The sequence below is a fragment of the Molossus molossus genome, unplaced genomic scaffold (genome assembly GCF_014108415.1).
Source record: "Molossus molossus isolate mMolMol1 unplaced genomic scaffold, mMolMol1.p scaffold_m16_p_14, whole genome shotgun sequence".
Lineage (NCBI taxonomy): Eukaryota > Metazoa > Chordata > Mammalia > Chiroptera > Molossidae > Molossus > Molossus molossus.
In genome coordinates, this window is record NW_023425349.1 from 69,566,106 (window position 1) to 69,592,228 (window position 26,123).

Here is a 26,123-nt window from a genome sequence, read left to right on the forward strand (position 1 = left end):
CAGAAGCCACCGATCTCTTTACTGGCTCCGTTTTTTGGCCTTTTCCACTAGCTAAGTGTTTTTTACTATTCCATTCCTGGTTTACACTTTCTCTGAGGGTTTGGGCTTTTAGAGAGGATCTTTACCCTTGTCCAAAACTTCCAGATTATAGACTTTATGTCTTGTTTCCTGATCTTATAGGCTGTCTAAATGGAAAGCTCCATACCTCTACGAACTAGCAGAAAACCCTTTAGTACATCCATCAGTCTCCTTTCTAGGTTCATGCTTTCTCATTGTTTTTGTCTCTGACAAAACTTTCTTGCCAGCTCAGTTGTGCATGTAACAATTATAAAAATTTTTTTTTTTACTTCAATGTAGTATTTTTAGGTATTCTGTAATGGGAAGCTTTTTCAAAGTATATCTGATTGTTGCATATGAAAGTTCCTTAATTTAATCCTTAACAGATAATTTATTTAGCATCAATTTTATGCCTGATTTGTACTAGGCCCTTATATGACACTTACGTTTTTCATGTTTTCCTTGTTTTGGAGGAAATACAGAAAAACCAGCAATACTATACAGCAAGATAAGTCCAGGGATAAAGGTAATATGGGGAGCTGCCTCACAGGGGCTGAGGGTAGGGAGTTGTCTGAGAAAGAGACAGGAAGTGATACTTATGCTTTAAGGACTGGCCAGGTGAGCATAGGGAGGCCTTCTTGGGTAAAGTCAGCCAGAGGAGCAGACACTGACGGAATGGCACACCCTCTGATGTGCAGTGTAGAGGGTTGGAAGAACTGGGGAGAGCTGAGGCTATAGAAGAGGAAGAGCTAGGTTAGCTCCCCGCAGAAACCTGCTGAGTTATTTCTTACATTGCCACACCATGCAGTAGGCAGAAAGCAGCCCGAGGTGGGTCTGGGTAATGTTGAGACACTCGGGGTGAGGAACGGTTTGGGCAGTCCTATTTCTTTGCTACTTTCTCCAGATTCAGGCTTAAAGGGAGACAAACTAGGAAGGGAGGTCACCTCTGTTCCAAACTTATTTTTCACTTTTGAACTATCTTTCTTTCTTCCTGTAATCTTATCATTAGAATAATAATATGGCCTCAGTACTATCTTCCCCCATTAAATTGTAAGCACTGTGAAGGCAGGAAGTATATCTGACTTTGCATTTGTGTTTGGCAAGTGTCTCTCTGGTTTTTTTGTTTGTTTTTTTATCCTCACCCGAGGACATTTTTCCATTTTTTGTTCAGATAGAGCGGGAGGGAGAGAGAGGAAGGGAGAGAGAGAGAGAGAGAAACATCGACGTGAAGGGACACATCGAGTGGCTGCCACCCGCACGACCAACCAGGGCCGGGGACAAACTGCAACCGAGGTACGTGCCCTTAGTGGGAACCGAACCCGGGTCTCTCAGGACCTCAGGCCAACGCTCCAACCGCTGAGCCAAACCGGCCAGGGCGTGTCTCTCTGTTTTTGAACATACGTAATGAAAAGTCAATGGGAGTGACTAAGTAGGAAGCGCTGCTAGTCCTTCAAGCCGTGTCCTGGATAAGTGGGTCAGTTTGCTTCCCTCCCCACGCGCCCACTGCAGTCCCCTTCACGAAATGCCCGTTTTGCAGGAAGAAGAAAAGGAAAATCGACTTTGGAGCAAAATGCTCTTCAGGATTACAGCAGGTCCTCAGAGGCCGTGCTTGAAGTTTCAGGGGACAACCTGAAAACACTGAGTTTTAAGGGTCAGAAAATATATTTTTCTAATTCTTTTTTAGTTTCTTAAAATATGTCTATGGTCCAAGATCAACAAACTAAGGAGTATGAGCACATATGAACTAAGTTGAGTGTTGTCATCCATTAAACTTCTAACCCAGTCAATTTGGCACATGATATTGTTTGATTAGACTCATATGTTAAGACATTCATATAAGTCGCTTTAATTAAAACTATGTTCAAACAACTAAATAAAGTAGTTTTAGAGGTAGCAAGGCAGTGGGAAAGTCAAACCGGGATGAAACAAGTCCAGTCTCGGATTACTCTGAAGCCCCGGAGCTGCGTGACGCCCCTCGCCCCTCTGTGGCGTGGGTAATAATAGTAATACCTTACGTTTATTGAGTGTTTACTATGTGTCAATACTGATTTAAACATGTTACTTATATTAATTCATATCCCATTTGTCCACAGAGCCACCAAACGACAATGTCAGCCACCTTTAGGTCAGGGTGACTATTGAGGCTCGAGACAGGGCTTTTTCTAGGAGTTGACTTTTCACTGTTTTCTGAAAGTCACACCCAGCAGTCCATTTTATGGCTCTAAGTTGAAAGCTAGTGAGAGAGAAGCATTAAAGGAGCAATATTGAACCCATTCCCCTGTGCAGGGTAAAGAGGAGGTTAGGGATATGGAAAGAGGTATGGTTAGGGACATTACGTAGGTCCCACACCCCTGGGAGAAAGGAAGGACATTTAGAAAGGGGGCTGGGAAAAGAACAAATGTCTAGGTCGCACTCAACCAGAGTACTCTGAGTGGAAGGAAGGATAACTCCCTGCTCTAGTTATATAAGGGAAGCTTTTCCCCTTCCCTGAGAGACCTGTGGAGGGTCCCACCTCCACCCAGGCCGACTGCCTGAACCCACTGAGGGGGTTTTGTCTGCTGCTTTGTTCTGGTTTCATGGCTATCAGATTTTCCTAAAATTCCCCTGGTGTTGCCGTAAGTACCTTACCAAGCACGAGTTCTAATGTTTGGTATGGAAAGTGTCATCGCCATACCCATGATGGAGCTTCCAGAAACCTGATGATACTTCTTCTCCAGGATCAGTTTATATAGCACTGACCATGTTGGTTGTTGGAATAGGAATTCTGACCCAGAAGTTGAAAAGAGACAATGGAAGAGAGAGGGCCATTAAACTCTCAATTATTTTATCCACAATAATCCTACCTCTTTCCTCTCATTTCAAAGTTTATAAGGAAAGACCCAGCTAATCCTCACTGCTACTGTGGACAGTCCGCGAACACCTTGTTTTCTGTCTTTGGAGAATGGGACACAGAGCATCATGTGTCTTGCCAGGAAGACTCGAGTTAGTGGTCAGGTTTAGAGTCCCCCACCCAGAGAGGAATCTGGCTGAGAGGAGACGCTATCCTATTCCACTGATTGGAGAATAGATGTCTTTCCCCTTTGCCCATTGACTTGGTGCCTTTTCCCAGTGGACAGTGCAGTCCCAATATCATTCTTCAGTGAACTGCCTGGATGATCATTCAAGTAGAAGCCTGACCTCTGCTTTGCAGGAAGTAACTGGGATGAACCTTAAACTGTGTGCTACAAAGATCTTACCAAAAGAACCCTGGCCAGTTTGGCTCAGCGGTTAGAGCTCCGGCCTGCAGTCCAGAGAGACCCGGGTTTGGTTCCCGCTAAGGGCACGTACCTCGGTTGCAGTTTGTCCCCGGCCCTGGTTGGGTCATGCAGGTGGCAACCACTCGATGTGTCCCTCTCATGTCGATGTTTCTCTGTCTTCCTCCCACTCTATCTGAACAAAAAATGGAAAAATGTCCTCGGGTGAGGATAAAAAAAAAGATCTTACCAGAAGAGTGCTCAGATGTATTTCAACTCATTCACGGGACTGTATTACATGCCCCCAAAAAGGAAGATGAATTAGGCACAGTGCAGGAAAGCAGACAGCTTTCAGGACTCAGGAAAAGCCAAAAAGCAGTTAAGCCTGTGGGCAACATTAGGTGGTTGGTCATAGACTATGAGGGAGCAAGGCGCAAAGAGAATGCTGGGGTCTTCTCTGAATTGTCTGATATGGTTTTTACCTTCGAATTGTTTTGGACAACGTCTTTCCATTTTTCCTCCGAGGGACTGGCATCAACGCCACATGTTCCCAGAGACAACTTCAGTCTACCTATTCGCTTGTCTCATGGCAAACTTCATCACCCTTCCCGTGTGTAATTAGATACATAGTGAACTTGTTGTGCAGCAGACCTAAGCAGTAGTGGCAGTTTGAGTATTTACGTACTAAAATGTTTCTCCTATACGAGTCCTTCCTCTATCCTGACTCTCCACCACAAATATTTTGGTAAATGCAGTCTGAAAACAAAAAAAAGTGTATAATTGTATGCTTATAAAATGAAATCGTATATCATGTTCCAAAAAGGACTTCAAATTACCACTTTAAATATGCTAATTTGGGGGAGAGAGGGAAAAGCATTTATTTTAGACTAGAATAAGAAATAGTGAAAAGTCAAAAATGCTGATTTAAGAAAAGATACTGCTAAAATTGAAGCTAATTCAGAGAAAGGAACTAAAAATAATAAAAGGCCTCAAGGAATGAATATTTTCAAAATTGAGAGAATTTAAGAGTCTAACATGACAAACTACAGCCAGTCCTACAAATACCTCTGGGGAATTAGATTCCAAAAGTCTGCATTGTTCAAAAAAAAACACACAAAAAAACTGAAATAAAGCTACCCAAAGAAGAAAAAAATGAACTTTTAACTAAATGCTTTTACTTAGACCAGCTTACAGATGCCTGGAGATAGTTAAAAACAAAACAAAACACTAGCCAGGCAAAGCATATATTTTCACATAATACGCTTATCGAGAAAGGAGGGTGGGGTTAATGATTTATTATAGCATACATTTTGAATCTCTTATGTCTGGATCTGAATAAATACATTGCAGTGGTCTGGAGCTCTTTAATAGACCTGGTACCAGTGTTCACTTAGTAGACACAGAGTAGGACACACCCAAAGCTTGAATACACTACAGCGTCCCATATTATTTCACAGGGTCACAAATCTGTAAAGAGTTATTTTATTGAGCATGAGCCTGAGAGTTAAAATGGTTAATGATTAGTTTTCATGGGTGCTTATTTCCCTTAGACATGTTGTTTTCCAAAAGCATTGACAGTTTAGAAGGAAAGTAAAATAAATTTGTGAATCCTTTATACCAGGAAAAAAGGGGAAAAAAGAAGAGTTCTTTATATATCTTGTATACATGAAAATGTAGTGTCCCAAAGAAGTCTGTGGGCATTTTATGAAAAGGAGGATGACCGAGCCAAGAATGACTGGCACCACCCTTCAAAATCGACCCCATTTTCTGTTCTTTGCACTCATAGTGATGTGTTAAAGATTTAAATATTACGTTCTTGAAATATAATAGAGTTGTCTATACACAGACTGTCTAGACAGTGCAGGGACCATGTCTGTTTAATTTCATTTTACATAGCAGCTAGCAGCCTTGCACAAATAAATGCTTTTGATGATGATGTTGATGTTAGTATAAGCAGGTGGCCAAAAATTGGGGGATAAAGCTTGATACCTTAACATTAGCGCTTTATAGTGCATGCATGCACTGCTATATAAAATTTATAAATGTCTGCCTATTTATTGAATAATAAATTATTTCAGCACATTTTATGTTTCTTAATATTGCCCTATTAAATTTGTTTACACGGAGGAGGAAATATCAATCTGCCTATTCAGAAAGTAGGCAAGAATCCACAGTCAATTTTCCTAGTGTCTGAAATGAAAAGTATTCTTGTAAATCTGTATTTTAGAAAAAGAAAGAAGAAAAAAATAGATATTCCATTAAGTTTTTCTAAGATTTCTTGATTAGAAAGCTCTCAAGATTCAGATTTCCTCCTGCAAGATTGAAGAAAATGGGATTGGAGTTTATACAATGAAAACCATGACTTCTGTTTCATTTTTTCAATGTGTTAGTTGTTTGTTTTAGAAAACAAACATTTAAGTCCTTGTGTATAACAGCAAGCCGAACAGTCAAAAGATCCCTGTCCTCCTGGAGCTTATGCTTTAGTGGAAGGAGACGATGAAAAAAAGTAAATAAATAAGCATAATAAGTAAATCATATGGTGTACTTGAAGGTGATTAAGTGTGATGGAAAAAAAAGAGAAGTTGAGAGGATAAAAAGGAATCAGAACTGGGAGTGGATGTTGCGATTTTACATGGGGAAGTCAGGATAGGTCTCATTGAAAAGGTGATAGTTGGGCAAAGACTTGATAGAGGTGAGGTCATTAGTCACTTGGAATCTGGAAGAAAATTCCTGGCAGAAGTGATAGATAATGCGTGTGTCCTAAAGTAAGTGTATTACTGGAGTATTCAAGAAGTAGCTAGGAAGTCAGAGTGGCTGAAGTCAAGTGAGTGAGGAAGACAATAGGAGGGTATGGGGCCAGGTCTTGACCTTCATTTGAGATGAGGATTTTGGTTTTTAATTTGAGAGAAGTGGGGAGCCATTGCAGAGTTATAACAGAAAGGTGACAAGATCTGCTTTATGCTTTAGTAAGATTATTCTGGCTGCCTTTTTGACAGAAGTCTGTAGGAGAGCAAGGGCAGAGGAAGGAAGATAAGTTAGGAGACTGTTGTAATAATGCAGGCAAGACATGATGGTGGCTTGCACTAGATTGTGCTCAGAGTCTGTATACTTTTGTATCTAGAGCTAACCTTTCCTGATGGATTGAGTATAGGAGGCAAGGATCATTCGATGGCAGTAGTTCTCAAAGTGTGGTCACCAAACCATCAACAGTGGCATCATCTGGGAATTCATTATAAATGCAAATTCTTGGATCTGACCCCAAATCTACTGAATCAGAAACTGGAGGGTGGGGCCCCAGCAATCTTGTAGTGTTAACAGGCCCTCCAGGTGACTCTGCTGCATACTCAGGTGTGAGGGCCACCGCATTACGATCTGGGGCCTAGAAGGATTGACTATGATGGTGAGGCTGCAGAGGGAGCAAATTTGAGGGGAGAGGGAGGAACAGGCGTTCAGGTTAGAACATGATGAATTTGTGATGTCTTAGACGGTGAGGAAGCAGTTGTAGATGTGAATCTGGAGTTCAGGAGAGAGGGTCTGAGTTGCAAATAGAAGCTGAAATGTTGATTATGTTTCTGGGAACAAAAAATTACATCAGTAAATATTTACTCTTCAGCAGTTTCGTCTTAACTTTGAATAAAAGAAGCAGAGAGACAAATAATAAAGATCAAATATATAGAGAAGAGGCAGCCCGCCATCTATTCAAGTGTGCTAAGAGATTTGAGAGCTTCAGGGAGTGCATTTTCCAGAGCCTTCATCCATTTATTGTAGATGAGCCCTTCATGGTAATATTTTCCCATTCTATCATCCATACACTGCTGGTTTTTAATATTTTGAGGTTAAAATTTAGAACCAATAAGATTTTCTAAAGTCACCATGTACTTGATAAATTTTTATTCATGTTTACATCATAAAGTGGCAATCCAGAATTTCTAGAGGGTGGAATACATACCTCATTAAACAATTCCAATTTTGTTTTCTTGCACAGTGACTTTTATGGAGGGTAGGTGATTAGGGCAGGATGGAGGAGAAAGATAGAATTTAGAAGAACAGTTGCAAGATAGAAAAAATTCAGTGAGATGGACATTCTTCAGTTACTACACATGGTCACCAAATATATACTTGCCAGTGTTTTCTTAATACTATCAGGTATTAATATTGACTCTACAAATAAAACCATAGAATCCGAATATGGCACTTATACCAAGGCACTCATAGTAATTTCAATGAAACAGAAAAATTAGCAGAAAAAGACAACCACTGAATACTTAAGAATAAAGGTAAAACAGAGGATGTCTCTCAGGAAGGAGAATGTCTTCTTTAAAAAGAACAAAAATAGAAAGTAATCTTTCTTCTGACCCTGAATTTATTTTCTGTATATTTTTTCAAAATCATCTGAAAAGCCTTTCAGTTGCTGCCACCTTAGCTGCTTAGATACAATCTTTTACCTTTCACCCGGTGAGCCCCCTTTTGTCCCACAATGCAATCTGATCCACCTGTCATCATTAGGGGACATCTGGGATCCATCTTATCTTCCCCACTGGCTAGTTGATTAACCAGGAAATGTTTTGAATTGGATTCATATATGGCAGGACTCCACAGACTTTATGAATTATAATAGGAGCACATGAAAGGTCAGATTTTATTTTTGTGCTTTTAAAGAAGAAAGCTAACATGGTAGGATTGAGTTCTTAAAAATTGTAGAGAAAAAATATTGTATTAAATGGCTAAATCCAATAATTCATGGGGTTATCTGACTATGTATACTTTTTCAGAGTGAGAAAGTCTCTAGCTCAGTAGCCTCACACAAAGTTGTCAGTCCACAGATATATTACTGTTAGTTGGAAATACAGAAGGACTTTAGTCCAGTGCATCCTTCCCACAGCATAGTTTTTGCCAGAGTCTTTGTGGGGGTGTGTGGGGGGGTGTTTAGTTCAAATAGCCACTAGACTTCTCAGTGATTTTAATTGTCTTATCATTACTACCTATGAGCCAAGTCCAGTGCATAAACATATAAATAGTAATTTATTTGTTTTCCTCTTTGTTTTAATTATCCAAATTTAAACCTCATGATTTTCTACCACTAAGGTTTTATCAGAGCAGAAATCTCACATTGTATATATTCAGTACATTCTATACTCTGCATACCCTAAGGAAAACCACCTGTCTTGGTCAGAACTGATGACTTGTGGGATCATAAAGCATCTCTTCAGAAGCTGACATGTCAAAGATGAGGCCCAGGATAAGATGCTAAATATTTTCAAAGCAGTTAGGGCATCGGGTTCTAAATCTGTCTTCTAGGAGGACCAGGAAGCATAGTGGTTTGATGGACCAAATTATAATAAAAAATGTACGTGGTGAACCTCTATAGTTATAAGAAATTCTGTTGTAATTATACATGTGGAACAAGAGTCTGTGATGACTTTGAGTTTCCACTCCTGCAGCTGGGGGATCCCAGAGGCACCAGGAGTTCAGTGAGTGTCTTGAACTGTGCTTGAGATGTTTTGGATTCAATGAAAGAAACTTTTGCCAAATCGTTCTTTCCTTAATTTTTAAACGTGTATTTCAAGGGAAATTTGATTCATATGTTTCTAATTCATTTACACTTAAATCATCAAAATGTTATTTTGTAAGAGCCATTTGATGTCCAAGAAGCTTTCTAAACCTGTTTTATAAGTCTTCTTAAATCCTTTTTCTTAAAACAGGAAGTTGCATTTTGCCAAGAACAAATAAACTCAAACATTAAAAAAGTTCAAGTTCAGTTTCTAACTCTGAACTCCAGGTTTTAAGTGCATTCTCAAATTAGCAAAATATAGTTTCCCACTCCTACAAAAACATGGGTGGAAGGCAAGTCAGTAGTGATGAAAGGAGTAAAGGTATTCACAAAAATTTTTCTCAGAGATATATCTCCAATTGTGAAAGTTTATAAAACCTGCAGCAGGTGTTCTTATAGCTAATAGATACAGGTGAATTCTGAGTAGGAGCAATCTGTCTGCTTGTTGGTTCTCTGTGATGTGTCTAAATAAGTTTACTGCTTTTGTCACAGAAAAGAAAACCTAAAAGTTCAAATATTTTAACCTCACTTTTTACTAATTTTACCTTTGAGTCTTATGTATTTTAGTAAACTTGGGAAAAGTCACATATTTTTTTGAACAGAAAGGACTCATAAGAGACTCTGTGGGAGTTTTATGTCTGCACTATGATGATGTAACATCAAGTTAAAAATGTAATTGACACTCTTTTCTTGGAACTGGATAAATGCAGAAAATTATCTCTTATGCATACCAAGACATCTCTTAATTATATATTATCCTCCTTACTGTAATGCAGAGGTGATTCAGCCTAACCGTGGAATTCCCTGTGGTAGTTTCACTTGTATTTATAGATAAAGAAGGCAAAGGTAGTTATGAGAGGGGTCTGGGACTACTCTAAACAATTTCCTCAATGTTATGTTTTATTGAGTCCATTTTAACATTTCTTCTGTACTACTGAGTAGTCAAGTGACTCTTGGGATGAAAGGTAATATGCAACTGAAAACACTTTATTTAAACATTAATTAAACTATCAGTTCACTGTAGAAGCTCTCATGCAATGCCCACCAGGGAACTTGCTGACTATATGAAGTTGGTTTTTATTAATTTTGCTAAACAAGGGGGAGCAGCTTCTGACAGTCTCTGTAGTGTCTCAAGATGGGGATTTAGGGACAAGGATGGTGGCGTTTGGGGACTGTGGTTAGTCACAGGGTTATTTTAGGACAGAAGCTACTGAGGTCTAGGCAGAGACTGGTAGTATCTGTCATATAGGAAAGTTGCATTCTTGTTTTTGGAACATAAATCTAAAGAGTTAATGTTAAATTCGTTCGTACTTCTATTTTGAAATACATGGTCCTAAAGCAGCTGGCATGGAAACATTGAAGCTCAGGTAGTGGTGTTGCCGGTCATACAATTTACTGTTTTGTGATTGTACAGTTTTGTAGGTTGTGGTTTTCGGTTTATTTCTCACAACAAACAAGTAAATATCACAACAAAATATAACACGCATTTATTTATCTTTTTAAAACTTTTAATATGTAGCTTATCCTTTAAGAAATTTTAATAAGTAATGAATTTTAATTTTACATTTTCAGACAATATTCAAAATCACTTAAGCCTTGTTGAGTACCTATATGTGTATCTACATGTATGTTAGATAATTTATTCTTTTTCTTTAGTATATATATTAACTCTGAGAACATTTATAATACTAACAATAAAATACCTTCTAGAGTTCATACTGCATTTTAATCTATTTGTGCTCATCCTAAAAAAGTATTTAATTTTTTATACCCTTTCTTGCTGAGAAAATTTATGCTTCTCCAAATATTAGAGTCTTATATACTACTTAAATTTTGATAAAAGTGTCAGGAATTCCATTTTATAAAATAGAGTAGTGTTATTCTCAGAATGTTTATTTAAGTATAAAGAGAGTTTCAGAGAAAGAAAACTGGTATAAGAAAACTCTCAAAAATGGTATGTAGAAATCCGGAACTGCTAAGGACCACATGATACTTCTTTATTTAAGATAAAAACTATAATGACCTTTCCACAGATGGATATTCTATGAAGTATGTTCTAATCTGAACACATGATGACAAGAATAGACCTATCGAAGATCCTGTACAAGGGGTGGGCAATATTTGCCTTTTTAAAGTTAAATCATATTTGCTTTCAAGTTATTCATTAGATAATAGCCATTGTTAATTATAGTTTTACATTTTTAAGTGCGCTTTATAAACTACATTTAAAACATCCTTGTTTTCTGCTGGTCTCTGCCAACATTATTTAAAACTCAAATTCAGAAAATCTCCTTATTCTCCAACTCTTTCTCTTCAGTGGCTTCATTAAATAGTAATAGCTATCACGTACTGTCTTTCTTGTGCCGGTATTTGGCCGTCCTGAGCTCATGAAGTTCTCACAATGAATGGCCTAGATAATTGGGTATTATTATTGCCTCTGCTCTAAACATAAGGAAACCTAGGCTCAGAAAGACCCACTGCAGTGAAGCCAAACCATCTTCTGAGGAGGATGTCGGTACCTTTCCACTCTGCATGCTGCCTTAAGCTAAAGAAATCCATGCATAGATGCTGTTTCCTTTCATTTTATTCCTCATGTTTAAAAAACAACACATGAACAATCCCACAAAAAATTTTCGAATGAAATTATCGTAACTTTTTGCTGCTGTTGGTTAAAATATTTCATAGCTCTCATTATCAACAGAGATGCTTTAACTAACCCTCTGATTTTACTGTTACAAGGAAATAAAAATGATATTACAAGGTAGAGGAATCCATGGACCATTAAACATCTTTCAGAAGATGTATTTCAAGATGATTGCTTTCCCAGCTAATATCAATCAGATCTATTTCAAGCTAGCTTCTTTCCCATTTAACTTCAATCAGAAAATATATTTCAAGGTGGTTACTTTTTTTGAATCGACACAATCTGAGGGCCAAATAATCATATGACCTAGCAGATGATATGACCGGAATATTTGCTTTGTTTTCTGAGATCTTGAAAGCCCAAGTATCTTCCCTTCTCACCTGTGTTTGTCCCGCCCCATTTTCTTCCCCAGGACTGCCCACCAGAAGCAGGTGATTTCCGAGCTCAGCAATGCTCAGCTCATAACGATGTCAAGCACCATGGCCAGTTTTATGAATGGCTTCCTGTGTCCAACGACCCCGACAACCCATGTTCACTCAAGTGCCAGGCCAAAGGAACAGAGCTGGTTGTTGAACTGTCACCTAAGGTCTTAGATGGGACTCGTTGCAACACAGACACTTTGGATATGTGCATCAGTGGTTTATGCCAAGTAAGTACTGGCTTCTTTTCATCCCGTTTTTCCAGAGGGCTCTACTGTCTCTGTGTAAATACCTTTTCTATCGTCCTGCTATCTGAATCACTCAGCACTACTTTTTATTGCGTTCATAAATCATGACAGATTTGAAAATTGTGGTTTAATTGCAGTTAGAACTACAAGAGTATTTTGTGTTAGAGGAACATAGGGTAAAATCTTTTTTTCTTTCCTTGAGTCTCACTTGAATACGGAAGCATAGAAATTCTTAAATACTGTATATCATTTTTGGACTAGACTCTGAAATTACATCTACCTTGGTTGCCCTGAGATGTGTTTCATGTATGTGTGTATGGAGACCTCTCTTTTCATTTACTTAGAGCTTCAGACCCACTCAAATGAAGTTGACTCTAAAATTTCCCAGCTGTAGAAAAACTTGTTTCTTTATTGTAACTGTAATTTTGTTGAAAGTTCAGGCAACCTGTCCTGAAGGACGTGGCAGTGTCAGGTAGATCAGATTTCAGCCAGGTAAACCTGTAAAACAGGAGACCAAAGAAGTTTGATTTCTGGTATCAATTTAGCAATGTCTGCTTTGGGAAGGGAGTCAGTGAGGTGAAGGAGAGTTAGTATGTTTGCCATTTAAAGTTTAGATTTCGAATTCTCCTCTGGATCAGGATGGCCAGCCTCGTTTGTGGAGCAAGCATATGGCATGTCGTCCTGCGTGCTATGTACACACTTCACCATATACTTTTATATCTCACAAAAGAGACATTTTGAGAATCCTTGCATCTCCCTTCCAAGAAGACGGTGGGATTTTTCTCTCTTCAGATTCTTTGGTATTACAACCAGCAGTATAAGAATTAACATAAAATGTGTCTCCGTAGTTTGTTTCAAATTGACATGTTTATTTAAAACTTAAATCTATATTCAGCTGTAAAACGAATAACTGTAGTGTGAATTACTACAAGAGATGTGAGCTGTCCTGCAAGGTTTTATGTCCATGAGAGGGAGACAGATATTCTAAACCTTCGTGAGATCTAGAATCGTGAGACAGGGAAACATGGGCATGTCCAAGCACTTCTCAGATAGGAGGATGGGGATGATGTTTTCATATCTGAAGTTTTCTTTATATACAGATATAAATTTGAAAATAAAATCTTACTATTTGAAAGCTAAGACTGGCCTAAGAGATGATCTAAGCTGAAAGCAATATATCTAAACATCGTTGGTGCTATTTGGAGTTTGCTTCCTTGTCTAGGACACTCAGTGGCATTGAAATGAAATTATGAAGTCTAAAAGCTTTGGGAATAGTAGAGAATTGAAAAGCAAAAAAAAGGGGGGGGGCTATGTTGTAAGGAATGGAAAATAAAATAGTAATAATTCCTTATGCACGTATACTGTTTGAATAAAGCAAGGCAGGTTCCCATTTTGTAAATGAAAAAAAATGAGGACCAGAACAATTGCATGATTTTATGAAAGTTACACAGTTGGGCATGGCAGAAATTGGACTAAATTCCAGGGCTCTTGATATCTACTTTAAAGTTGTTTGTACTGTATTACACTGATGAATGAACCAAAATAAACAAGACAGGTCAGCAAATTAGGTTTCATTTGTTTCTGTTGCATGGGAGATCAACAGGCGTGGTTTTTCCCTATTCCAATCCTGCCAGCTGGCCCCGAGCACCGAAAGAAAATCCTATATCAGCAGTGAAAAAATACATTTTATATTTAGTAAATATCAAATGATTGTGCTGGGCTTTTGGTTAGAACTATAAGCATACCTCCTTAAGTTAGATTCTTATGCACATGACTTGTTCGATTTAGAGGCGATGTGAACTAGACAATATCTGTAATGAATTGTCACATACATAGAAATTATAGTCAGTTATTATTGTTATCTTCATTTATTTGTCTTATTAGAAGCACTAATATGGTAAAGGAGATGAGAAACTAACATTGAATTTAGTCACCAACAAGCAGTTTAGCGGGAGAACAGGGTACCCCCAGGTACACAGCAAGAAGAGAGAGTTTGGGAGGAAACCATGGAGGCTTGAATGGGACACAGGATCGTCGTCGAGTGGGTGGCCAGGAGACAGCGTTAGTGGGGAAATGACATCATCATAGAGTGCTTGAAGCGGAGGCCCTAGAGGCAAAGCGACCAGCTGAATGGAAAGGAGACTCTCCCAGCGGCCACGGTGCAGGCAAGCAGGACCTCGGTCAGGGCGTGACAGCGGGAACAGAGGGTTTTCAAGTCTCAAACCAGGAAGGAGTTTTCATTTTTTTTTTTTTTTTATCCTTACCCGAGGACATTCTTGCATTTATTTTCAGATAGAGCAGGAGGGAGAAAAGGGGGGAAGAGAGAGAGAGAAACATCGAGTGGTTGCCATCTACACAATGCCAACCGAGGCCGGGAACAAACTGCACCCGAGGCACGTGCCCCAGCAGGAACCGAACCCGGGGCTCTTTGGTCGGTAGGCCGACGCTCTAACCGCTGAGCCAAACTGGCCAAGGCAGGAGTTTTTCATTTTGATTATGACTAGGGCATAGGGTAGAAAGCAGTAAATAAAATTAATCAAAAACTGCAGGGAATCAAAACTATAACTTACTGTGACTTGGTAGTGGATATAATTTCTAATCCTTGCTCCCATTACCATAATAGCCAGTGTTTTCATTATTAAAACCTACTTGAATTTTATAAAACAAGGGAAGAAACAGAAAATAGTGAAATGATATTGGCATAAAGATGGAATACTTAAATGCAGCACATACTTTTTCAGAAGAACAAGAAGGAGGTTGGTGGCCAAAAAGAAAACATGAGCTACTACCTCAAGAGAATTTAAATGCACAAATTTCATTCTACTTAGAAAAATGTCTTTTATTTACATTTTATCTGTTTATTAGTAATTAGTATGTTCAGTCTTTGGTTAAAAAAAAAAAAATTTTTTTGCCCAGCCGGTGTGGCTCAGTGGATTGAGTTTCGTCCTTTGGACTGAGAGGTCCTGGTTTGATTCCTGGTCAGGGCTCATGCCTGGGTTTCCTGCTCAATCCCCAGCAGGGGGCATGCAGGAGGCAAATAATAGATGTTTTTCACACCAATATTTCTATCTCTCTCTCCCTTTCTCTTTAAAAAGTCAATAAAAACATATTTAAAAAATAAATAAAATTGCCAAAAATCTTAATGCTAACTTAAATGTGCAGTTTTTATAAACAGCTTTTCCTTGTTTTCTGAAAAAATCATCTCACCTACTGTATTTTCTCATCTCTTCCATTTCTACTCCATTTGGGGGGATTCTTAGCTCTTTTTCTGGCTTTATTTTAGTCTTATTATAATTTTTGTAAGCCTCTTTATTTTTTTTTTTTTTTGAAGGAGCATGTAACATGGTTTTCCTTTTATAAAAGTAAGTGGTTGAACATATAAATTAGTACAGATGAAGCTTACGGAAAAATTATATCAAGCTTAACCTTTTTGGATTCTTTGTAAAAGTGTAATAATTATGGCCCTGGCCGGTTTGGCTCAGCGGTTAGAGCGTCGGCCTGCGGTACAGAGAGACCCAGGTTCGGTTCCCGCTAAGGGCACGTACCTCGGATGCAGTTTGTCCCCGGCCCTGGTTGGTCGTGCGGGTGGCAGCCACTCAATGTGTCCCTTCACATCGATGTTTCTCTCTCTCTCTTCCTCTCTCTCCCTCCCGCTCTATCTGAACAAAAAATGGAAAAATGTCCTCGGGTGAGGATAAAAAAAAAAGTATAATAAATATGAAAGATAGTTGGTTTGTTGACATTTGATATTGGTACATGAAGAATACCATGCTAAAATACATATGTATGTGTAACTATATGTAGAACAAAATCTGGAAGCAGATATACCTGAGTGTTATTAGTACATACTTCAGGGGCCTTAGATATCTTACATTTCTGCACTTGAATGTTGTTTCAAATGTTTTTGAGGCTAAGCAGTTATAAATTATAAACTGTACAGAGGCAAACATTTAGCTTTGGACATAGCCTGACCTTGATAGAAAATGAGAGCATAATTATAGAGATTTGTCATTTGTAAGCCCCAGTTATTTCAATTATACCTTTTTTTAATCCTTGCCCAAGGACATATTTTTGGTTTTTGCATTTATCTTCATACAGAGTGGGAGGGAGAGAGGGAAGAAGAGAGAGAGAGAAACATTAACATCGATGTTAGAAAGACACATCGAGTGGTTGCCACCCACATGACCCTAACCAGAGCCGGGGACAAATTACAACCAAGGCATGGGCCCTTAGCGAGAACCGAACCCGGGACTCTCTGGTCTGCGGGCTGACGCTCTACCGCTGAGCCAAACTGGCCAGGGCTCAATTATACCTTTTTAATAATCAACTAAGAACCATTTTTTTTTTTCAAAACAAAGCTTTTAACTCAACCAAAACTATGGAGTCCTAGACTTTTTGAGCCAGGAGCTACTTTAACAATGAACAGATACAGACATTTCACAGAAGAAATTGAGAACTGAGAACTATCCCAAAGTCATGAATGAGTGTATTTTCTATATTTGTTGTGAATGTGCTTTAGAAACATTTTAGAATCATCACTATTTATAATATATACCTTATTCTCATTCATTAATATTAGAGAATCATACTAGGCAATAAAATAGCTCACGTTTTGTTTTTTTTATTGATATAACATTGTATTAGTTTCAGGTGTACAACATAATTCAATATATGTATATGTCGAGAAATGATCACCACAATAAATCTAGTTAACTCATCACCACACATAGTTAAAAATATTTTTCTTGTGATGAGAACTTTTAAGATCTACTCTTAGCACCTTTTAAAACATGATAAAATATCGTTAGCTATAATCATCATGCTATACATTACATCCCCAGAACTTATTTTATAACTGGAAGCTTATACGTTTTGACCACTTTTACCCATTTTGTCCCCTCTCTCATCCACTCCCTACTTCTAGCAACCTCGATACTGTTTTCCATAGTGGCTGCATCCATTTACACTCCACAGACAATACACAAAGGCTCCCTTTGCTCCACCTTGCCAACACTTTTGTCTTGTCTTCTTGTTAATGGTCATTCTAACACTGTGAGGTCATATCTCACTGTAGTTCTGATTTGCATTTCCCTCATGATTAGTTATGTTGAGCACTTTTCATGTATATGTTTTCCATTTGCATGTCATTTTTGGAAAAATGTCTATGCAGATCCTCTGCTCATTTTTTAATCAGAGTGTTTGTTGTCTTTGCTATTGACTTGTATGAATTCTTGATATATTTTGAATATTAACGTCTTATGAAATATATGATTTGCAGCCCTGGCCAGGTGGCTCAGTTGGTTGAAGCATAATCCTGTACAGCAAAAGTTTGCAGGTTCGATTTTGAGACAGGGCACATACCCAGGTTGTGGGTTTGATCCCAGGTCAGGGCATATATAAGAGGCAACTGATTGATGTTTTTCTCTCACATCGATGTTTCTCTCCTCTCTCTCTCTAAAAATCAATTTTAAAAAATATCCTCCTTGCCCTGGCCAGTTTGTCTCAGAGATTAGAGCGTCACCCTGCAGACCAAAGAGTCACAGGTTTGATTCTGGTCAAGGGCCCATACCTGGGTTGTGGTTCGGTCCCCAGCCCTGATCTGGGTCATGTTGAGAGGCAACCAGTCAATGTGTCTCTCTCACATTGATGGTTTTTTTCCTCTCTCTCTCTCTCCCCCCCCCTCCCACCGCCCCCCCTCTCCCACTCTATCTGAAGGTAAATGGAAAAATATCTTTGGGTGAGGATTAAAAAATATATATATCCTCATTTGAGGATAAAAAATGTGTATTATTTGCAAATATATTCTCCCATTCTATAAGTTGCCTTTTCATTTTATTGATGGTTTCTTTTACTATGCAGAAGCTTTTCGGTTTGGTAGACCTCGCTGGTTTAATTGTGCTCACATTTCCTTTGCTTTTGGTGTCAAATCCAGAAAACCATCACCAAGACCAATGTCAAGGAGATTTTTTTTTCCTATGTTTTCTTCTGAGAGTTTTATGGTTTGGGGTCTTACATTCAAGTCTTTATCCATTTTGAGTTTATTTTTGTGTGTGGTGTAAGATACAGGTCCAGTTTCATTCTGTGACGTGTAACTTTCCAGTTTTCCCACCCCATTTATTGAAGAGACTGTCCTCTCTGCATTGTATATTCTTGGCTCTTTTGTTGTAAATTATTGACCATATTTATGTGGGTTTATTTATGGGATCTCTATTATGTTCCATTGAGTTATGTGTCTGTTTTTATGCCAGTATCATATTTTATATTACTATAGTTTTGTAATATGTTTGAAATCAGGGAGTGTGTGACCTCCAGTTTTGTTCTTTCTCAAGATTGCTGTGGCTATTCAGGGTCTTTTCTGGTTCCATACAAATTTTAGAATTGTTTGTTCTATTTTTGTGAAAAATTTCTTTGGAACTCTGAGAGGGAGTGCATTGAATCTGTAGATCACTTTGGGTAGAATGGACATTTTAACAATATTAATTCTTTCAATTCATGAGCACAGAATATCTTTCCATTAATTTGTGCCTTCTTCAAATACTTTCATTGAGGTTTTATAGTTTTCAGTGTACAGGTTTGTTTCCTCCTTGGGTAAAATTATTTATTGGTATTTATTTTTTATGCAATTGTAAATTGTTTTGTTTTTTTAATTTCTTTTTCTGGTAGTTTGTTATTATTGTATAGAAAAGATTTTTCTATATTGCTTTTGTATTCTGCAACTTGACTGAGTTGATTTATTAGCTCTAACAGGTTTTGGTGGAGTCTAGAGTTTTCTATATATAATATGTCATCTGAAAATAGTGATAGTTTTCTTTTTTCTTATTTTATTTTATTTTTTATTGAATTTATTTGGGTGATACTGGCTCACAAAACCATACAGGTTTCAAGTGTACAACTCAATAAAACCATCTGTAAACTGCCTCCTGGCCACATAGCCCCAAGCAAAGTCTCTCTCCATCCCTATTTCTCCCCCATTTGCCCACTTCCTCCTACCCCCCACCCCCTATCTTTCTGGCTATCACCAAAGTGTTGCTGTGTCTATGTGTTTTTTTAATATATATAATATATATTTTGCTTAGATTTGGATTTTCTTTTTTCTCTCTCTCTGTCTCTCTCTGTCTCTGTCTCCCTCCTCCCTCCCTCCCTCCCTCCCTCCCTCCTCCCTCCCTCCCTTCCTTCCTTCCTTCCTTCCTTCCTTCCTTCCTTCCTTCCTTCCTTCCTTCCTTCCTTCCTTCCTTCTTTCCATCCATCCATCCATCCATCCATCCATCCATCCATCCATCCCTCCTTCCTTCCCTGATTGCTTTGGCTAGTTATTACAACAGTATGTTGAAAGAAGTGCCAAGAGTGAGCATCATTGTCTAGTTCCTGATCGCAGAGAAAATGCTGTCAGCCTTCCACCACCGAGTATGACATTGGCTGTGGGCTTGTCATCTATGGCCCTTATTATGATGAGGTATATTCCCCCTTTACCCGCTTAGTTGAACATTTTTATCATAAATGAATGTTGAATTTTGTAAATACTTTTTCTGCATCTATTGAGATAACCATATGATTTTTATCTTTCATTTTCTTAAAGTGGTGTATCACACTGATGTGTGGATGTTGAATTGTCTCTGCATCCCCAGAATAAATCCCACTTGATCTTGGTGTATGATCCTTTTAATGTATTGTTAAATTCAGTTTACTATTTTATTGAGCATTTTTTACATCTGTGTTCATCAGAAGTATTGGCCTGTAAGTTTCTTTTTTGTGTGTGTTTTGGGTATCAGGGTAACCTTGCCTTATAAAATGAGTTTGGAAGCATTCCTTATTTATTTATTTTTTTGAAGAGTTGGAGAAGGATTGGTATTCATTCTCCTTTAAATGTTTAGTAGAATTCACCAGTGAAGCTGTGTGGACCTGGACTTTTGTTGGGACAAAATAACTTCCAATTTTCAGTGACTACCATATCTAGGCCCTTTACATATATTTTTCTAATACTTATAACTCTGCTTATTAGGCAGCATTATCTTTGTTTCACAGATAAAGAACTGAAGTTCAGGTAGATTATAGGACTTGCCCAGAGACACTTAATTCTGTCTGACTCCAAAGCTACTTTTCCTTCTAGTGAGACTGGGTGGACAGAGGTAGGTACTGTTTGGTGTTGTGTAGTGGTCCCCAAATGAGTCTGCATACCAGAACCACCTGGAGAACTCTCAAAAGATAAAACTTGACCCCTCCCCCCAGAAATCACAGTTATGAGTTCTCTGTTTTTAGAACACTCTCCTTATGATCCTTCTGTTTGACCAGATTCACGAACCACTTATGGAAAGGTAGACAGGTTTTAAAGTCAAATGGCACAGGTGGGAATCTGGCTGCCCTTAATAATCTGTGATCTTGAGCAAGTTACTTAACCTTCTTACATTCTGGTTTTCAATCTTTGATAAATAAAATGTTCTCATAAACTACAGAGCAACAAGAGAGACAATCATGTAAAAATGCTTTAAAAAGCTGTAAACTGCTGTGGACATATAAAAGAGCCTGAAGATTTTGAGTTCCAAAATATATTAAAGTAGTGGTTCCCTGTGTGGAATTTCATAACCCTGTAACAATTCAAAAAAGTTTATAGAATGAGATAAAGTTACCCACTTATTCTGCTAAGTAAGAACATCGAGGACTAAAAAGACCTTCTGCCACCTAACTTTCACCGTCATCATTTTGTTATTGAAATGTTAAAAGAAAGTAGTAAGAATCTGATTTCAGAATAAAGGACAATCCTTTAAATTGGATATTGTGTGCCTAAGGAGAAAGTTGCTACCCAGTACTTATTTTTCTCCAGAAATTGCCACAAATAGTGCTTCACAGACCAGCATTTGGAAAACACTACCATCTAGTCCAGCCATGGGAAATATTGCTGCACTAGACTGTGCCGGTTTCCCAGAATCTCACAGCTAATTAATGGCAGACTCAAGGCCAGATGTCAGCGTTTATCAACACTTTTTAACTGTGCCCCTGTGTTATTTCGTCCGCATTGCCCGTGAGACAAAATTTTGCCCAGCTTTAACTCTGTTGTTTATATATAAAAACAATAGGTTTTGTGAATATATCTTTTCAAAACACATTGTCTCCTTTCCCTCCCTCTTGGAATCTGATAATTGTCCCCAGAAGGTTGTTGTGCCAGTATCTCTCCCCACCTTTAACAACTCAGACGAAAACACTGGAATTTTTATTTGCTCATTATTATTCTAGTCTAGGTGAGATTGGAGACAAGTAGAGCTAGGGAGGCAGTTTGTCATAGTATGAATAGTTAGGAGCAAAGGCTCTAGAGTCATACCACATGCTTGGAATTTACATATTACATGGAGTCATGCTTGGAATCTAAGCTCCACCACTCATTGATATGTGACTGAGCTACTTCCTGGGTCTCAGCTTCCTTGTCTGCAAAATGAGGTTAATATTTGTAACTACCAGATAGGTTTGCCATGAGAATTAAGTAACCAAATGCATTCAAGTGCTTACTATGAGCTTGAAAAATACTAGCTTGTAGTAACACTAGTAGTAATACCCAAATTACTTCTTTTCTTTGACTCTTCCTCTTTATTGACTTTTTTAATGAGTGGTTTAATGTGATTCTCCATGCAAAAAGGGATACTGGCTTCTCAATGAATGAACAGACTTTCTGTTAATTTTGTATTGAAACCTTCTTTTGCTAATAGCTCCATGATGTACCATTATTAACCCCTGATCCAGGGTAGAATTGCATCCTGTAGAGTTAATGAGCCATCATAAATAGGATCAGCTCTATTAGTACTGCTGCTATTCGTTTATTTTCATTATCCAAATTACCCCATTTATATTTGTTGTAAAGTATAAAGCTGGTTTCTGTTATATATATATATATATATATATATATATATATATAGAGAGAGAGAGAGAGAGAGAGAGAGAGAGAGGAACTTACAGATAGAACATGTGCTGCTGTTAAAAGTAATTTTGAGATTACTTTGAAGTCAAATACAGAAAAGTGTGTTTTATTTTTATAATTAACTAAATTCATCAGTTGATACCTAATATATGTTGATGCAAAAGACCAAGCATAATTATAAGTCAGCTCTTTTGAAATGAATCTACATATTTATATTACTTATTGCTATTTCAGAAAGTAAGACATTTCAAAAAGGAAAAGGAGAATTCCTTTCAAGTAATTCTTTATATAACATTGCTTTAAATGAATGACACAATAAAGAAATAAGCAATAAATTGGATCATGGAATTTTGATGTTAATACTGTGGCAACATTAAAATGAACCATACTTCTAACAAAGAAGGTTTTTCCATTTTTAATAATTCCTATGGAGAATAGTTTGAAATGAATTGAATGGAATGATTATTTCTCCATCTCTGTCTGTGACCTAAGTCACCAGTATCAAATGTCTACCAGTTATTCTAAAGGTGGCGATGTCAGAAACAAGAAGTTGGCCATTTTTCCTTCTGAGTTTTGTAATCTAATTTCACATGGAAGCATGCGTTGCTTAAAAGATTTAATGCACAGTCTTTCTTTTTTCCCCTTTGCATGATACTGTAAAGATAAATGAACTACTTTACAGTTGAATTTTGGCAAACTCCTTCATTTCTAAACATTGTTTTTTTGTTCCCTCAACAATCTGCTCTGTGTTGGGTTTTGAGGATACAAAGTGGAATAAGATCTCTTCCCTCAGGGATGATACCTCGATTAGGGTTTTTATTAAAAATTCATTCATTAAATATGTCCTTAGGAATTAGCAGTGTATAGAGACTGAAAAAACATGAATGGACAGAAAAACGCACAGTCCTTACCCTCCCAGAACTTACGCTCGAGGGAAGATACGATGAGTACACGGGAAACAATACTGTCTTCACTATACTACATTTTCCTCACCCTAATCAATAAAGTACACACTGTAGTCACTATACTTTAGTCTCCTCACTGCAAACAGGGTACTTTTTCTAAAATACAAATTTACCTTATTTCTTATCTGCTTGAATCATTCTAATTGCACTCTTTTGGTTCAGGGTAAAGAAAGCCCAAATTTCTTTACATGGTGGGTTTCTTTACTGGATGGCTTAAAACAACAGGAGTTCATTCCCTCACAGTTCTGGAGGCTAGATCTCCAAAACCAGTGAGTCTCAGAGCCACGCTCCCTCTGAGGCTCTAAGTAGAAACTTTCTTCGCCTCCTTTTAGTTTCTGGTTGGAAGGATCAGTCTCTGCTTTCATCCTCACATGGCCAACTTCCCTGTGTCTGTGTCTCTATGTCTTTACATGACATTTCCCTCTCAGTGTCTCTCTTTTCTCTTCTTACAAGAACAACAATGGTATTGGATTAGAGCCCATTCTAATTGAACATGACCTCATCTTAACTTGATTATGTCTACAAAGACCCTATTTCCAAAAAGATCACATTCACAGGTACAGTGGGTTAGAACTTCAACATATCCTTTTGGGAGACATGATTCAATTCACAACAGCATACATTCCTGTTTATTTGCATATAGTACAGACATGTATATATTTATACAAAGATATATATATAATTTTTTTAAATAGTATGTAAGAGTCATAGTGGGAGAAATTTATACTGTGGTAAATCATAGGGCTGTTTAACTAACACATGGGATCCAAAATGTTCAGAGGAAGAGATAGCTGGAAAAACCCAATCAGTGCCTACAATTGAAGAAAGAGAGTGAAGAGATAGAACACTAAAGAGGTTGTCAGAGCCTATGTTATTAGAAGATATGTAACTTCTATTAAGAGGGTTGGGGACTTATAATATTAATTCAAGCAGATGAAAGATAAGCTAAGATACATGTTTTAGAAAGAGTTCTCTATCTGCAGTGAAGGCAATGGGTTGGAAAGGGGCAAAAATTGGTGGTGGGATGACAAAGAATGATTGGAAAATAAACCAAGGTATACATGCCATGGATTTAGTTACTGGTTCAATATAGTGGAGAGAAAAATTGAGAGGTGAAAATGATGCCCAGGTTTAAGCCAAGTATGTTGCTACCATTCATTGGGACGCAGAACTTAGGAGAAGGGTGAGACATTGGTTTGGGTAGAGGTGAGGAATAAAAAGATAATGTATGGACAGTGCATATCTGCTGTATTCACTCAGTGAATTTGTATCCTTTCTTCCTCTGTCTTATGTCTGTCTTAATCAAAAGATGTGTTTTCATTAAATGTGTATAGTCACAGGCCTGCTTCTGTATGATTAAAATTTGTCAGAATAATCTTTTCTGTAACCATGTATCAGTTAGATAACAATCCAATTTAAATGTTTGTTGCTTTTAGGAAAAAACTAAAGTCAAATTAGTGTATAGTAGTTTAAAATTCCTTGAGGTATCCCCTCTCTTTGAATAGCTAAGAGATCTAGAAAGTGACATTTCATAGGGACTCTCCCCACCATGCATCTTGGACTAAAAAACAGGGATTTTTATTTTTATTTGTTTCTCTGCTATATTGGAATTTTTTCCATCTTTTCTCTTATTTTTAAAATTTATTGTTGAAAGTATTACAGATGTCCCCCTCTTTTCCCCATTGATCCCCTCCTGCCTTCTCTCACCCCCTTCCTGCCTTTCCCAGCCTAATGTCCATGTCGATTGGTTGTGCATATATGAATATAAGTGATTTATCTCTTCCCATTCCTCCTATCCCTATCCCTCTGAGATTTGTCAATCTGTCCCCTACCTCTATGATTCTGGATCTCTTTTGGTTGACAGCTTATTTTGTTCATTGTGTTCCATAAATAAGTGAGATCATGTGGAACTTGTCTTTTTCTGACTCGCTTATTTCACTCAGCGTAATACCCTCCATGTCATCTCAGAGGGTAAGAGATCTCTCTTTCTTACAGCTTCATAGTATTCCATTGTGTACATGTACCACAGCTTTTTTATCCACTCATCTACTGATAGGCATTAGGGCTGTTTCCATACTTCAGTGATTGTAAATAGCACTGCTATGAACATAGGAGTGTATATTCGAATTTTGAGGTGAGAAACCTTTTTCCTATTGCTCTCATATAAAAACTTCTTTGAAAGCTATATTCATTTTTTTTTAATTAAGTATGGGCTGGGATAGACAAAATCACTGATTAGTTTTCCCAAAAGAAATTCAGTAAAGTATATAAAGGAAGAGTGAATCTAATTTACAAATTTTTTGCAAATTTTATTCATTTTAATGCTCATAGCATGCAAAGTGCACTATGCATATCACCATGTGCTTATGCCAGTTCTTTGGGATATCTTGATTATTTTCACATTATAAATGAGGAGATGGATGCTCATAGAAGACCCTACCAGTAGAAAAAGGCACAGCTATAATTCAAATCCTGTCCTTTCTATTATTATGTGCCACCCTTTCGTCTGGGAAAAGTATGTTAATAATGAAGCATAAGTACAGTAAGCACAGCTCTTTGTTAGTAAAGTATGACTGTGTAGCTCAGGAAAGAAACTCTGTGGCATAGAATTCTGCATTTCATTACATAGAAGCTCTACCAAGATCCAACAACTTTCTTGATTTACTCTATGATGCTTTGTGTGATAAATGATTCTTTAGGCCATTTGTTTGTAGAAATACTGAATGTGCTTATCTCACCTAATCATCTTTAAGAATGCTTAACATTGTTAGTAACTACAAAGTTTGAGATTCTCCAAACCACCCTCACTACTGATACTAACTTTAAGTTCAGGATCTCCAAGATTACTCTCAGGCTTGATAATTCACTAGAAGGACTAACACAGCTCACTATTATACTTACAGTTATTGTTTATTACAGCAAGAGGATATTAATTAAAATCAGCCAAAAGGAGAGGCATAGAGCAGGGTCCAGGAAAGTTCAAGTGCAGATCTTTCCATTGTCCTCTCTTAGTAGAGTTGTATGGACTGCACCTACCTTTCCCAGCAACAGTGTGTGAAAATATGCATGGAGTACTGCTAACCAGGGAAACTCACCCACATC

At 37.7% G+C, this 26,123-nt stretch overlaps 1 protein-coding gene across 1 annotated transcript in view; it reads left to right on the forward strand.

Moving 5' to 3' along the window:
- The window catches only part of ADAMTSL1 (ADAMTS like 1), a 696,807-nt gene that overhangs the window by 369,658 nt on the left and 301,026 nt on the right, over positions 1–26,123 (forward strand). Inside the window, exon 5 of the mRNA XM_036260364.1 lies at positions 11,898–12,134. Coding sequence (XP_036116257.1) covers positions 11,898–12,134 — 237 coding nt within the window. The remainder of the gene's footprint in view (positions 1–11,897; positions 12,135–26,123) is intronic.